Source organism: Geospiza fortis, unplaced genomic scaffold, assembly GCF_000277835.1.
Source record: "Geospiza fortis unplaced genomic scaffold, GeoFor_1.0 scaffold538, whole genome shotgun sequence".
NCBI lineage: Eukaryota > Metazoa > Chordata > Aves > Passeriformes > Thraupidae > Geospiza > Geospiza fortis.
In genome coordinates this window covers 353,028-369,217 of record NW_005054368.1, presented here as the reverse complement: position 1 = coordinate 369,217, position 16,190 = coordinate 353,028, and the positions used below count along the sequence as shown (strand labels likewise).

At 53.8% G+C, this 16,190-nt stretch overlaps 1 protein-coding gene across 1 annotated transcript in view; it reads right to left on the bottom strand.

Annotated features, from left to right (window-relative positions):
- The window catches only part of CLUH (clustered mitochondria homolog), a 44,746-nt gene that overhangs the window by 15,771 nt on the left and 12,785 nt on the right, over window positions 1–16,190 (bottom strand). Inside the window, exons 4-10 of the mRNA XM_031059765.1 lie at window positions 5,623–5,819; window positions 3,924–4,095; window positions 3,619–3,762; window positions 3,284–3,411; window positions 2,499–2,653; window positions 1,567–1,692; window positions 508–706 (exon numbers count right to left, since the gene is read on the bottom strand). Of these exons, the coding sequence (XP_030915625.1) occupies window positions 508–706; window positions 1,567–1,692; window positions 2,499–2,653; window positions 3,284–3,411; window positions 3,619–3,762; window positions 3,924–4,095; window positions 5,623–5,819 (1,121 nt within the window). The remainder of the gene's footprint in view (window positions 1–507; window positions 707–1,566; window positions 1,693–2,498; window positions 2,654–3,283; window positions 3,412–3,618; window positions 3,763–3,923; window positions 4,096–5,622; window positions 5,820–16,190) is intronic.

Sequence of the window (16,190 nt, the reverse complement as noted above, 5' to 3'; positions counted from 1 at the left end):
CAGGAATGAACACACCTCAAGAGTTGACTTTATTCAACAGCAGTTTGGGACAGATCTTGCATCAGCCCAGCCAGTACAGAGGCACTGAAGGGGCAGCACAGTGCAGGTGTCATTGGCCAGTGCTGTGGGCAACACTGCAGGCACGTGCTGCCCACGGCTGGCCATTGCTGCCCTGCAGCACTTTGTGCTAGAAAGCTGCAGCTGAAGCATTTGGAGCAGTCTGCTCAGAGACACAAGAGCCATTCCAGGCCTGACTGGCACGAGGGAGTGGTCTCCCTCCTGTGCAGTGGCACTCTTCAGAGAAGGGACATGGAATTTATAAACACCCAAGAAGGAGCTGCTCCTCTCAGTCACTTCTGTGCTCTTGGACCTGCAGCCTGAGCAGCACAGCCCCTGTAGTCAAAGGCCCTGTGAAGAACAAGGACTCCTGCAAGTTTTCCTTTGATGATCAAAACCCTCCCACAAATAACAGAGGTTACTTTTTGGAAGTTAACTTGTTCCTGGCACAGCTGGCAGCAAAAGTCTTGCCAGTGTCATCAGGCAAAGCAAGACCAGTACCTGTCCAGGTATGTGCTCCTCGTAGCCCAGCCTGGAGGTGTAGGCGTCCTCTGCCCGGACGCAGTCCATGGCGTGCTCTGCCTGCGGGGCCGTCCAGCTGTACACTTGGAAAGGAGTGGCTATCCTCTCAAAGGGGTGTCTCTGAACCCTAGTTTGGGAGAAACAACAATTACACATTTATAAAGGAAGAATCCTTTCTATTCCAAGAGAATTTTCCCTGTGCTTTCACACTGGTCCCTACAGGTCACGATGTAACAGCGGCGTGCAGTGGAAACCCAAGCACCGCCAAAGGTCTCTCGTGTAATCTGGCTGCTCTCAGCAGGGGCTGGGGGCTCGTCTGTAGCTACTTCTGGCCCAAGAGGCAACACAGTACAGCCATTCTTAAATGGCCAGATAGTCACAGTGGTGGCTGGAGGCCACTGCTAATTTCAGCCCTCGTCTAGTGTCACTTTCATCTCCTTAATGAAGCAGGAGCAGAGCTCCCAAATACCACACAATGTGCCTATCAATCCACACCCTGCTGAGCCGAGGCAGTTCATTAAGTGGCTCTGAAGAATGACAGGCTTTTGCACAGGACCCACTGTCCTGGAGCAGAACAAATGGTCCCTGCAGCAAGGACAGGAGAATCAAACAATGCCTTATTGTTGTGTTATTATTATAGGAGCTAGAGGAAATTACAGAATATTAACATGCACAGACATGTTTAAAATAACCAACCTCTTGCCACTGTAAGCCTATACAAAGCCCTCTTGTGTTACTTTCACTGATATTTATGCTTCAGTCTCTTTTGTGGATCAGGGAGATCCTCAGAGTGCTGCCCTGTTGTTCAGTCAGGTGCTCTGGCAGCTTCCACTGACGTGTCCCAACCACCCACCACTACATGAGCTCAGAGAAGGAGGCACTACAATTACTGCTGCACCAGTAGCATCCAGCTCCCCAGAACCAGCTGAGCCTCCCCAACTCCACACTGGGCTGCTCAAGGAACTAGAGAGGAAGAAGCACTGCTACCGTTTCTTCTGCAGCGCAGAGAAGTTTTTTTTGAAGGTAGGGCTGATCTGGTTAAGTAGTTCCACCAAGGAATGACTGAGAAAACTAGGGTTTGCAGGTTTGGGATTGAAGTTGTATGCAGTAGACCTGCAAGGGAAAAAAAAAAGAAACAGTCAAAAGCCACTGTCATACCTGAGACTTTCCACACCCTAGGAACATGGAACATGACTGAGAGCTCTTCATACATGCACAGTATCAAAGGCTGCACCATGTGCCCTCTCCTGTGGGACAGAGACCATGGGGCAACGAGGCAGATGGGCAGCAAGGACCTTATCCAGTCTCCCCACAGCCAGTAATCCTGTACTTGTCCATGATGGTTTTTTAATTTAGACCTTTTTCAGCCATTCCCAGGATCAAGAGAGGCTTCTATTTTTATAGCTGGGAAGGACTGATTTCACAGAACTTCCTGAACACACCAAAGGTGCCTTTGCTTAACAGAGAAAACCTTCAGCACAGTCGCTCCAACAGGCATAGCCACAACAGCTCTCACAGTTACCATTAGAAAAACAAAAAAAGAAATGATTTGTAGTCAAATCTGCACCCAGCTCAGGGAGTTCTGACAGGCTGTGCTTTTGCTTCAGGGCAAAATGAGATAGTTGCAATAGTCAGGAAGGAATTTCCTCCCAACTCAAAATGCTCTAAATAGCTGATGACATTATAGGATGTTTAAACTTTCCCTAAAGCACCAGGCATTTAGCCACTGTGGAGAAGTGGTACCAGGCATAACTGAACAGCCCAATCCAGTATAGCAACTCCCACAAACCCATGTGAGCAGCGAATTAAAATAGGCTGTTTCTGCCACAGGGAAAAAAAAAAGGCTGCAACTGTTTGTTTATGAGTTGTTTTCCAGTTGGCTGCTGCAGGGCAGGACAGGGAGAATCTCAGTTACTCACTGATTCAAGTAGAATCCCCGAGTGGAGGCAGTGATGCTGACGTGCCGATCCTCCACCGTGATCACGTACAGATACATGAGGTCCCCGTGCATCTTCCGGTTCCCGGGCGGAGGGTTCCAGCCACTCATCGTCAATACCTTTAGGCACTGCAAAGGCTACAGCAGAACACAACACAAGCAGCTCCTGTCAGCATGAATTCATTTCTTTGAGTTAGAGTCCCTCAATGTCCATGCCAGATCCCTTTTACCTGCTGCCCTTGCTCGATTCCAGAAACAGAGCTTACAAATGCACCTGGTCTCCCGAGCACAGCTTCCCGAGCCCTCTGCAGTCCACTAGTTTGCCTTTCACACCACGAGACATGGGTGAAAGCAGACACCCTGGGCCTTTGGGCTGCACAGGGTATGGATTTCTTGCTGTACTTGTTTTCAAATGGCAGCTTCTAAACCAGAATCCGAGTGGGAGGGCATGGGAAAGCTAAGAGCAATCTGTAGTGACCTGCAGATCCTGTCTCCAGGACTTTGCAGAGGAATGCTGCTTTCCCTTCTCTGCCACCCATCCCAGCAAGCCTGGCCCTTCCACACTCTGCAGATGTCCAGACTCCATGTCCAGTGTTTTGCACACCAGCTCCTGGACTTTATTCTTTTGGCTAAGCAGTGCTATCCCAGCGCTTGTTAAGCACCAAGTAGAGCAAATCCCAAAGTTCACTTCAGCTCAGCTTTCAATCCCTGACCACCAGTTTGCTGTGAGGAATGTGCCAGTAGCTGTTTGACACAGGAAAACTCTACCTTCCAGTCTCTGTTCTGGGGCTGAAGGGCACACAGGGGCCTCTCTTTGCTACCTGGCAGGATATGTTCAGGAGGGGTGCAGTCAATTTGTTCCATTTCGGTACCTTTCTTCTTCCGTTTTCCACTGTCTAGAACGGACAGAGACATAAAGTCAGTTCTGAAAAGTGTACAGTCCCTCCCCCAGTCATCATTCAAAGAGGGATGCAGAAGTACTCCAAGTATTCTCTGCACTCCTAAATGACACAGGACAGCCGATTGTTATTGTGTGTTTAACTAAGCAAGGAGTCAGGGAATGAAACCACTGACCACATCAGAGAAGTCTTTTTGACCCATACCTCCCAGGTCTCCTTCAGTGAAGACACTCAGGAAGGACAATGAGTTACAGTCCACACCATTGAAAGCATCTGATGGGTCAAGACTCTTCAGAAGGTCCCGAATGTGGCGCACGTGTATCCTGGCTTCTCGCACTGTGTATGGCTCTGATGACCAAAAAGTGAGGAAAGAAACTGGAATTAGACAGTTGCTTACTCCTTTGGCACACAGGTCTCAAAATGGAACCAGAGGAAAGAGCTGACAGGTGGGCAAAATCACTCCTTAAGAAAACCCTCACTCATTCCCTCCCATGTCTGAAGGAACTTGCCTTCCACCACTTTCAGCAGTGAGCCCTCCTGCAGTCCTTCAATTGTCTTCAGCTCAGCGAAGTTATCCAGGACGTTGCCATCCAGCTGCAGGGAGAAGCAGGTCCGATGGCAGGTATCTTCCCGGTCCATCAAAACTTGATGGATTTCTTGCACCATCTCTTGAGGAGAAACCTTAAGAAGGTAAGAACACAATTGTTGTTTACCCTCCCACATGCTCTTGCCAAACTTTGCCCCTCGGCTGCAATATCAAAAACCTCTAAGACCTCTCCCTCCAGGCTTGGAAAGGCAAACTCACCTCCCTTTCCAGGAAGATCTTTCCTGCTCCTGCTGGGAGGGCAGTGTCACCTCTGGTAGGGTCAGCCACCTGAGTTCCACCCCACGGGGCTTGGCACCCAGAGATGTAACAGCCAGGCACTGCCCAAGCACTTGGCACAGGACAGAGGTGACAGAGGGCACTGAAGGAACAGCAGGTGGTGGGGGAAGTGGGGTTCTTCCCTTATCCATTCACACCAGATTAGTGGTCAGACCTTGAATGCTGCCCATGGAAAACAGCCCAGCTCCTCCTCCCCATGCGTGGTGAGCTGTGCCAGTGCCACACCTCCACAGGGCTCAGGGAAGGCCAGACCCACCCTGACCACCAGGGCTGCTCCCCCACCTCCCTGCTCTGCTGCAGCACCACTGACACTGCTGAAAACCCAGAGGACTCGGGGTAGTTTACATAGGCTGCTGTAAACAACCCGGCCTGCTGTTATTAGGCCATTAAAACTAACAGCCAGGGGGATTTAAAGGAGACAAAAAGCCAGTCTGAGACACAGCTGTTTCCACAGGGGATGGGATTTTGCTGCACTCTCTGCCAGTCTTGGGCAGATAAGAACTTAAGAATCTAAACCACTGGGTTTAGATTCCATATGCCTCTCCCCAAAATTAAGAGATACTTCATTCAGATAGTTTTCGGTGAAGTATCAAGCTAAATGGGACTATGAACCAGGCCTGTCAGAGCTCATCCTGACCTGACAGCACCTCACTGTCCACATGACATGAGGCAGAGCTCTCCAAGCAGAGGGAAGTGGAGACTGCATCATTCCCTTGGTCTTCAGGCTTGAGCTCCCTGAGCTGTGTTAGCACCTGTCACTGTACCAAACCCAGGCTGGCCTGAAGCAGCATCATGTCATAACTGCTGAGCAAGCAAGGGATTTTCCCCTCCTCACTCAGGCCCAGAAATCACGTTTTCACAACACTGCTTCAGAACAGCCCAGAAGTGGGAAGGCCATTTTCCCTATGCCCAGCTCCATAGCCAAGCCCCTCTGTGATGGGCAAAGAGCTACACCACAGCCAGTTCTCCTTCCCCTTGCTCCACACCTGGGATCCAGAATGAAACACCCTCCCTGTCCTTGCAATGCCCAGGCAGGCCTGGGCTAGGCAGCCTCTTGCTCACGTCTCTTCCTCCTTCATTTCTCTCAAGGCACTGGCCAGGCAGTCTCCTGCACCCTCCATCCTTTGCTGCCTCCTTCCCCACCTAGCCCTGGTCAGAAGATAGACAGGTCAGGGAGCTGTGAGCAGCCTGAAGGTACTGTGCAGATTGTGAGGCTGAACAGGGGCCTTCCAGGCACTGCCTCCTTCCCTGCCTGCCTGGCTGAAAGGATCTGGCTCAAACACTCCCCGCCTCTGTTCCCTTCCCCAGCTGGCGAGGGCAGGTACCTGCAGGGAAAAGGGCTCTATCCCTGGTGCACAGATCTTGACAGTGAATCCCGTGTCCTGTATGACGATGACCTCCTGGTCGTTCCCATCTTCTCCCGGCTCAGCCTCCTCGTGGCCATTCTGCTTGGCATCCTTGTCGCCCTTGAGGCTGTCATGCGGGCCGCTGCCATTCATCAGTGCCACGCCAGACGGGTGCTCTGGGCAAAAAGAGAGGAGTTTAGACAAGGTCCTCTCCAACGGGCTGCAGAGACTGGCCTGGACACAGCAAAGCCCGAGCTAATCAGGGGCTAAAAGGCAGGGTTTTATTCTGCACTTGCTGTTTACTAGACAGAGGTGTGCCAGGCCCTTCCCTCCCTTTCCTCACAGCATAATGAAGGTGTTCTCACTTGCCTGCGGTGTTTGCATCTTCCACAAACCATGTGCAGAGAGGGGAGGGAAGGAGAGCAGGAAGGATGGGTCAGTGTACACCACACTGAGCTGTCTTAAGCCTCTTAATTAAAAAAAAAAAAAGGGTGTGTGGTGCTTTGCGGCCTGGAGGCAGCTGTAACCTCTGCACCAACACGTTAGAGAGCAGAGGGAGAGGGAGGCCGGCGGCTGCCCGGCACCACTGCGCTCACGTGGCAGCCTGGTTACTCCACAGGCACCCAACAGCTCTCACGGCCCTGCCCGCCTTTGGCCACCCTCTGCATCTCCAGAATATTTCACAGAGATCCCACGGTGCCAGGGCAAGGCTTCGCCTAAGCGCTTTTATTCAAGAAAATGGTGACGACATTTTAAGTGCTCATTTAGACAGATGCGTCACAGGGCTGGGGAGCTCTCTGCACCCACCTCACAGCTCTGCAATGCTTTGTTGTCTTTTCCAATGAGCTGGATAGCATCAGAGACCTGATAAGATCTAGGAAGCTGCCAGTCTCCTAGAAGAGCCTACCTCCTCTGAACCAGGCTGGGGACCACACTAAAGAGGACTAAGGGGCTGCCAGGAGAAGCTGGAAGAGTGGAAAGAGCTGCTGATAGCAACTCTGGGAGATGGCAGAATACCCCTTGCTCCCAGCGTGCCAGGCTGGTGCCCCAAGGGCACCACCCCACCCCGCACACTTGGGGCAGTGGGTGTTGGAGAACAGCTGGCATCTTGTCCCTCAGGCTGTGCTCCCAGCAGGGCTGGCCCAGCACACTCAGCTGCACCACAAGGTCACACTCAGCAGTGCCAGCTTGGTGCTCTCAGGCACCCACTTGCAGGCAGCACAGATGGAGCAGGTGGGGTGCTTTCCCAGGCAGCAGAAACCTTTCTGAAAGGCTGCACAGGGCCAGGACAGCTGCAAGCCAGGCTAATGCCTCGAGGCTGCAGCCCTGCAGCCAGCTCCATCTGGCAGGTGTCACTCCTCATCCTCACCTCCCAGCAAGGCATCATGTTCCCACTCCAGGGGAAATAGCTGCTCAGCCTCCCTCACCTCATAGACTGGTACTGTGGCTTGAGGACCTACAGCTGCCACAGCCAGTTCTTCTCCATCAGCCCCAGCTGCTCCTGCAGCCCACAGAAGTCATCCAGCCTTCGCATAACCCAAAAAGGGATGGCAACACCACATCCCCCTGCAACACCTCTGAAGCACAACATGAGGCTGCAGCAACAAGCCCTGCAAAAGCACCCTTGGAGGGTCATGTCCCTGGCCCAGACAACGACTGCCAACAGCAAATCCTCAGAGATGACTGTCAGGGCTGACTGAGGACATGGTGAGAGCACACCCATTCCGAAGGCAGTAGGTAGCAGAGCTACCTCAGGCAGCCTCGGCTGCCTCAGCAGCTCAGCAGATGCTGCTCATGGTCCCTGTCACTGTGCATATGTCTCCAGCACTTGCTGCTCATTTATTTGACAGATGAAGCCATGGGCAAGAGAGGCCCGGCTCTGGCTCCAGCAAGCTGCTGTCATGCTAGAAAGGAGAAAGAAACACTCCATGCAAGAGTGCCTCAAAAGATGTGGTTTCAGAAAAACCACACCATGCCCAAAGGGCTGGGGAGAGCCCCTTGTCACACCCTGCAGCCAGCACAGCCATACTCCTGGGCTGCCTGAACACGTGGGGATCTGGAGGGAGAGCAGACAAGCCACCAGGGAAATGCTACACCTGGGGCTACTGGTACTGCAGACAGGATGACCTGCCAGGCACCCAAGCCAGGCCTGGCCCAGCCCCTGTCCACCCAAGCAGGGCAGGATCACTCAACTTCTGTTCCTGCTGTGCTAGCCAGAAAGGAGACAGAATTTGGCTGAAAGGAAGGCTGGCACTGCAACCCATGCACACGCCAGTCTGGAGAACAGCAAACACCTTCAGCAGCAAAGCCAAGTGAAACAGGAAAACCTGAACACAGCAAAGGAAAGTCACCAGCCAGGACCACACTTCTGCTTTTCACTGCTCAGTGGTGTAAGATCCTCAAACTACCTAGTGTTTCAGAAATCAGAATACTGCTCCTAGTCTGCAGAAATACAACACATTCACACCTTCCATCCCTCTTTTCCTTACTTGAGTGAAGGCAGGACTGGCACAACTCTGCACTTTGTGACAAGAGACATGTAGAGGCAACACCTTCATGTCTCCTTATGCTAGAGGATCTAGCTCAAGCCAGCACAGTCTTAAGTTAAGAAACAAAAGTTAAGTCTGGACTGAGAAAGATCTGCTGTGCAGCAGGTTAACCCTCGGATGTGAGCCAGGCAAGGCTTTCCAGAGGGGTTCTGCACAGAATGGGTATGTTTCAAGGAAGCACGAGCTGGCCTGGAGGCCGTGCTGCCTGCTGGGTGCTGACTCACCTGACGTCCTCCCCGAGGGAAGCGGAGCTGCACCCAGCTGCCCTAAAGTGGGTCACTGGTTCCTCCCACCCGCTGCAGCCCCACTGTGCCACGGCCTCGGCCGGCGCTGGCGCAGAGGGAGGTACATCATGGGGCACTCGTGGATTTCACAGGATTTCAGCCTACTTGAGATAGCAGGAGGAGGCACAGGAACACCTTAGGGACACCTGCAGAGACCTCTCTCCCGTTCCTTGCTGCCACTTCAATCCCCAAACAGGTGGGCAGCTGTGTCTGGCTGCGGGCTCTCGCTGCACCCCAGATGGCTCACGGAAGGTGTCTGAGTCACAGGGAAGCGGTTCCACCCGCTCACCACCCTGCTCCTGCTGCAGATGGAGATCCTTGCCGGGTCACATCGGCCTCAACACGCGGGTTTGTGGTCTCGACCAAAGGCTGTGACCTCTGGTCTCCCCTGTCATTCCAAGGGATGTGCCTGTGCCCCAGCAAGGACCCTCCTCCTGCACTCAAGCTGCAGCTCATACCTGGGGTGTGGCAGAGGCTGCTGAGCTCTGGCCCGTGCTGGCTGGCAGTGCTCTCATGGTGAGAACACGATGAACACGATGTTCTCACTGCTGCCCCGAGCACAGTGCAACAATCCCTGCACACAACAGAGCAGAGCGTGGCCGGGCACCGAGCACAGCGCAGCAATCCCTGCACACCCACACACAGAGCAGAGCGTGGCCCGGCACCGAGCACAGCGCAGCAATCCCTGCACACCCACACACAGAGCAGAGCGTGGCCCGGCACCGAGCACAGCGCAGCAATCCCTGCACACCCACACACAGAGCAGAGCGTGGCCGGGCACCGAGCACAGCGCAGCAATCCCTGCACACACACACACAGAGCAGAGCGTGGCAGGGCACCGAGCGCAGAGCCGCGATCCCTGCACACACACACACAGAGCAGAGCGTGGCCGGGCACCGAGCACAGTGCAGCAATCCCTGCACACACGCACACAGAGCAGAGCAGAGCAGAGCGTGGCCGGGCACTGCCGCACCGACCCGCACCCGCCCGTCTGCACTCACACCTGGCACAAAGGATCAGACACAGGATTAGGCTTCATCTCTGCCTGGACAAGGAGTTCACACGCCAAGGTGACAGGGCCTACTTTAATCACGCTTCTTATTTACAGCCAGGCTGTGGCAGTGGCACCTGGCAAACCTCTGCAAAGATCCTGGCGTGAGGGAGGGTGCACACCTGAACCCAAAACCTGCTGGCTGCACACAGCACAGATCCTGGGAAGGGTTAGTTAATAACTGATTTATGTTCAAACAAATCTTCTAAACCAAAGTCAGACACAAATCCTTTTCAAAGATTATCGGATCCAAAAGTCAGCAACACTATGTTGCTGGGAGTTAGCCTGGTCTGCAGGGACCGCTCTGTCAGTGGCGAGTTTCCTTCCCTACATTTAGTAACTGGAGAAATTCTTAGAGGGACAAAACTAAAAATTAAACCCCCTACTTTACCAGCATCAACTTTTGGAATGCATTTCCTATTATCAGCTCCAGTGCCATTCTGAGGGGCCAAATGGCTGGGGCCACTGTCCCCACTGCACTGCAATAACGCACTGGGTGAAGGAAGAGAAGGAACATCCCAGCCTCAGCACAGCTGATGGAGCTGCTCCACCCCTGCAGCTCAGGCCTGTCCTCAACCTGCACACAGCTGAAGGAAGGCACAGGCTCCCTGTGCTGGTCCCTCACAGCTGCACACTTCCACCCAAGCTGCTGCGGGCTGGGCTGTGCAGATCCACTCCCATCCTTTACAAGGACCACGTTTGCAGTCATAAACAATAGAGGGATTTAGCTTGTGAACTGAGAAAAAGATAAGCAAAACACCCTTAAGTTTGCTTTGCTGACATGAACAAGGCACAGACAGGTCCCTTTGTGGTACACACCCAGGTGGGATACCTCGTCACCTTCCTCCTTCACCTGTGAAGTTAAAACATCACATCTGCACCCCTCCCCTCTCCTTTGTGCTGCCCCATGCCACAGGCACACACATCCACCCACCCCTGTGAGGGGCATACGGTGTGGTGGCTCCATGCAGCTGGACAGAGCACCTGGGAGAGGAACCTTCTTTTTCTTCCTCTTCTTCTTCTGCTGCTGCTGCTTTGAGGGCAGAACCTGGGCCTGGGAATCAGCATCGGAGCTTGACCTTTTGCTGGGGCAGGCAGTAGGCTCTGCCACAAAACCAGCACTTGTGTTCTGAGCCTTAGGTGACACCTCACCAGGAGGAACAGGCAGCAAAACTGCACTTTGAGCTGGCAGGGTTTTCCCTGCACTGGCTGGCAGAGCAGAGGAGGGTGTCCCAGGGCTCCCTGGGGAGGGAGCAGGAGCTCTGCACGCGAGCCCGCTGTCCGGAGGCAGCAAGGCCGCGTGCAGGCGCACGGCCGCTCGGCCCTCGCCCTGGCCAGCGGAATGCGCTCCAGGGCCCGCTCTGCCCTCAGCTGCTGCCTCCTGCTCCTCCCGGCGGCAGGATCTGTGGGCTAAGCCGCTGTCCTCAAGTTTCACACAGCTCTGGCAGGCCTCAAGTGACTGAGCATGATCAACCAGCCCTGCCGGCCTGTCCCCAAGGTCGGCTGGAAGGACAGTCACTGCATGGGATGCCTCTGTCTGCTGGAGCAGGCCAACCGTGCCAGCGCCAGGTCTCAAACCGCTCCTATCACAAACTGTCATCATTCCTTCTTTGTCCTTGGTCTCAGAGAGGTCTTGGATGTATTCAGTGCCCTTCTGCAGGCTTCCAGTCAGCCCCTCACTGGGGATGATGTCTGGATACAGCCCAGCACACTGGGCAGCTTCTGGCATCTCCGGGACGACACTGCAGCTTGCAGGAGACTTTGGCAAGAGGGGCGACCTCTCATCGGGTGAGCCAGAGCTGCGTGGCTGGAAGAGGAGATCAGTGACTTGCCTGCAGCAGTTTGCAAAAAGGCTGTTTCCCATGCCTGGCTTGTGCAGCAGCGGATCAGAACAGTCAGCTGTGTTCCACACATACACTGGAGTCCCCCCAAGGCACGGTCCCACGCGCAGCCCGTGCCCTCCGCTGCCTTCTCGCAGTCAGGCGCTTTCTCCAGAGAGAATGTCTGCGTGGCCCCGGCGTGGCAGGACACAGGAGCAGCCGCTGACTCCGCGCAGGATCCCGCGCCCCGTGTGCTCACCAGAACCGGATGCTGGGCTTGCAGCAGTTTCCCCAAGGTGCTGCCTGGGCACCTTCATGCACGGCCGCCTCCGGCCCTGTCCCCAGCTGCAGCTTCGCTCTCCGGTCCCCAGCACAGCCGGGCGCACTCGGGGGATGCCGCCCGGGCCGGGCAGTTATAAATAGCCCGATCTCGAGTGCCACACCAGTGCAGCCTGGGACCAGCGCTGTGCCAAACCCGAGCAAGTGAGATGCATTGAATTACAAGGCCAGGGCAGTTACTATGGCATGCCCGGGCCCGGCACAGCCATCCATACTAAGCAGGCGAGCACAAAGCATTCAGGCAGTGAACCAGTCAGTAGTTTCTAGACGAATTTTCTCTCCTCTCATGCTGCTCTGCCATATAAAACACAGCAAACCACAAAACCACACACACAATCCCCTAACACCTCTCCTCTCTCCATGCTACTTAAAGAAAACCATGGCAACTGAAGCAGGGATTATGGAGCTGGAGCTTTCTCCAAGCACCAGGTGGCCCGGGGAGGTTGTGGCCAAGCAGGCCACTGCTCACACCTCCAGTGAGGCCGTGCCACAGTCACGGGCTCCTCACCCGCCATGGCTGGCATCAGCCAGGTATCACTCCTTTGGCACAGGACAGGCCCCCGAGCTCTGGAGCCTCACGACTGGGTACCCCCCAGGCCCATGAGCCAGCACCAACTTTCAGATCACATGAGCATTGTGGTTTTCTTGTGATTTTTGAAGGACTTCATATGTACTGATAGCTTCAACTCTTCCTCCTCACAAAGAGACCTCTGGGAAGAGGAGGAATCTCCTAGAAGTACCTGGTCAGGTCTCATGAAGCTGAGCTGCATTTCTTCAACTGCAGCCAAAGCAAGCTCACAAGAGTGTATGTGTTAGCTCTAACCTGCGAAGGCTGGTGTCAGTACAGCAAATGCAAATTAAATTTTAGCTGGATAATAAATGAAGCTAAATAAATAGTTTAATGAATCCAAATAAATTTACTAAATGAATAGGCATTAGCTCCAGAGATGGCCCTAATGAAAACATTTCTGCAGGACATCCCGTCAGGGAAAGTGGAAGACCTGGAGGTGCCTCCCTAGTGGAAACCACAGCTTCCAAGGAACTTCCCACTTTAGGTACAACAAGGACTTCTTTTAATAAGAGCCCACAGTGAAACATCAGAGCTGCTCTACTGACATCATTAAACTCAAATTGGTTCTAAGACATCTGTGAGCAGAGGTACTTGTTCTGCATTTATTTCTCAGCAGCTTCACACCACTGAGACTGGCTCAGAGAGAGAGCAGAGCATGGTGAGGCTGCAGCCTGCAGTGCTCTGGGCAGGGCCAAGCCCCAGGACACCCAGAGGTTCCCACAGCCGCTGGCTCGGGCACTTACAGGTGCTGGAATGCCTTGTGCTTTGCATCTGGCACCCTGACTTACCCACCCTGCACTCTCCACATCTGGGAACTACATTTAAACTCATTTGTAAACTTTCTATCTGGCCAAAACTTTTCATGAACCTAGCCTTGAAACTGGCTGTCTGGGTGACCCTGCTACAATAACATGAAATTCAAACATCACAGAAATCAGGCACAAAGAGTAGGACTAATGCAAAGTGCAAAGACCAGCACCAACAAAAACATTAACTGTGTCAGGAAGAGCATGTTTCTCAAATTTCAAGACAGCTGGAGGAAGGAACTGTATTTCAGCCAGAAACCAAGAACCAGCCTATAATCCTCCAAGTCCCTGCGCTTTACCCTTGTGCATACCTTAGTTTCAGAAAGCTACTGGGACAGCAAGAGCAGGGAACCAGCCTGTTGTTCTCTGGGCAGGGTTTGCAGGGGAGGTCTGGCAGCTGTGCCAGCCTCAGCAGCTCGGGCTGCCCTGCAGCGCAGCTGTGGCCACTCGGGTCACACAGCGCCCAGGGGACAGCAGCGCCCGCAGCTCTGCAAGAGCTCTGCCAGCAGCAGCCCAGGAAAGCTGCTGCGCCACAGGAACCCCTCCCCAGGCACACCGAGTGACCCACCCAGGCCTGCACAGTGCCCTGACCCCAGCTGGCACCACAGCCCAACCCGGGCTGAGCCTCCAGGGACACCAACAGCAAAGACAGAGCACGCACGGCACGGCCTGCTGACAGCCAGGACCCACACTACCATTCCCAGCCTCATCCAACCCCAAGGGCAGGAGGCTGGCCAGTGGGGAGCCTGGGAACAGGGCTAGTCCCAGGCTAATCCAACCCGCTGGAGTTCTGGGCAAGACTCGTGATCCTGCAGTTTTATGTCATTGCACATAACTACATACAACCTCTGAGCTTGCAGCCTCTTCAACAGCTTGTAGTAGAGACTTTCTCTTTAAAGTGAAAGACAAACTAAGGAAATGCTTTCTTAGAAAAACATGCCAACCAAAAGCTAATCCTGAGAGAGCCTTGCTACTATGGCAAAAACCTGACCTACTGCCAAAAGTGACAGCCAATGCCACCACAGGAGGAACCACATGCTGGTTTTCATCTTTGGCACACTGTCCAAGCACTGCCCCAAGGACTGGCATTGCTTCTCAAATGCAAATAAAAAAATGCGTGAACTTCAGACCTGTGAAGCTTCTAGAAATAACAACTTTCCAGCACAACCAATGGAGCACAATGCAGGAAAGTAAAGCAAGTGCTGGGAAGCTGTGCCAGAAGAGGGGTGTGCTGCCAAGTTTAGTCATGTACAGACAATGAAGGTAAACACAGGACTCTGCAACATGGTGCTGGTTTTACTGTGCAGGAGGCAGTTCTGAGTCGGCAGGTGGATTTATCTCAGTGCATGTTCCTGACTTACTTCCACTTTTCAGCTGGGAAACCCAGGAGCAAGGCTGCTCAGGCAGAGCAGAGAGCTTCCAGTGGGAGCTCAGCTCTTATCCCACTGACAGAACCGCCCCGAACATGATTCCCTCGGGTTCTCATCCCTCATCTTGCCATGCAGAGGCTGCGTTATCACACTCCTTTCCTCTTCTTAACCTTGTAGCAGTGATCAGATTTCTCTTGCACAACTTTCCTCCGACTGTCCCCCCCAAGCCTGCTAGAGCTGTGTATTAAAAACCCCGACTGCCAGCAATTCACTCCTTCCCAAAACACCAGTGAACCTCCAAGGTTGGGCAACCGACAGCAATAGCAGATCCCCAGATTAAGAATCAGCCTTCTGACCTTGCTGCTAATGCACAGCTACACTTGCCTCCACAGCAGTTTTCCACCAACACCTGCATTCTCCGCTGCTCTAACGGAAGAGACGTCTGAAAGCAGGGCTGTCTGGGGAGCTTGGGGACAGAGGAACTGAGCCAGGAGAAAACTAATCTGGGCAAGGCAAGGTTGAAGGCATTTTACAGTAGCTAGAAATACTACTAAACTTGTACGTGAGAAACTTGTTCTAAGGCAGAGAAGACTGTAGGAATAAAAGTAATCCAAGAAATTCTGCACACAATGGCTGTCTGATCTCACACCAGCTGATAGCAAAGGTAACAACCCAAAACTGAGCCCATCAGAAATCATTACAGGAACCCCAGCTGTCTATGCTTTTGTGCTTCTGCACTCAGGAGGTCAGAGTAGCCTCAACAGCTCCTAGGCTGGGGGAAGAGAACAGCAGCCATCAGCCTCTCAGCTGGCACAGAGCCCAGCACCCGAGCCTGGGTGCCTGGCACAGCTCAGGGGGGTTCTGCAGCCAGGAGCCCGCTCACAGCCTGCCCATGGCTCCAGGTACCGAGAGCTGTCCCCAGACACAGCCAGTGCCTGCCTACAGGGGTGCTCTGCAGGGCACACAAGCAGTGGGAACACCAGAGCCCAGGAGCCAGATCTTGTGAGGCCGATGCCAAGGTGGCCAGGCTAGCCCTGCTCCTGCTCAAAGGATTCGTCCATCTTCCACCCTCCCTCAGCAATCAATTGTGGCTGGAGAGGCAAGATTACACTGCATAACTTTTTAACCTGGTTGCTGGCACTGCAGGCGTGATGCTTGCTTCAAAATCCAGCACAGGAGTGAGAGGGGGAGGCTACAAGCACTGAGCTTCCCACTGCTGAACTGCATCCAACCTGCTCCACTAACAAACGTCAGTGAACTTTGCTTCAGGTGACAAACTTCAAAAATCCTCGCTACCATAAAACCAGCGGGGGCTGGAAGCAACGTGTGGGTCAGTCAGGGGACTCACGTGCCTCGGGACGAAGGCCAACCACAAGCCACGCTGCTTCCATGCCTTTGCTTTAGAGACCAGAGAAAAGAGCTGAGCCTCACATGGGTGCTCAGGCTCCTAAGTTCTTGAAGGCACAAACACCAAACGAGGGCAGCTGGAGGCATGTCAGGGTCGGTGCCAGCCCAGGAGCTGGCACTGAGAGCAGCGAGGACATGGACCTGCACGCTGTCCCTGAGCCTGGCCTGAGCCACTCAGGCTCCGACACAGAGCAAGAACAGCCAGCAAGTAACTAGTTAAACCTGCAATTTCCAGCTGAGATGTCGAACAAGCCTCTGCCCTTTCCAGGAAAGCTCTTGCTTATGAGTATTGTCTAACATGTCAGCGGCGGCCGCAGCCCGAACTTGCAGGAGGACCCAGCCCTCTGCCG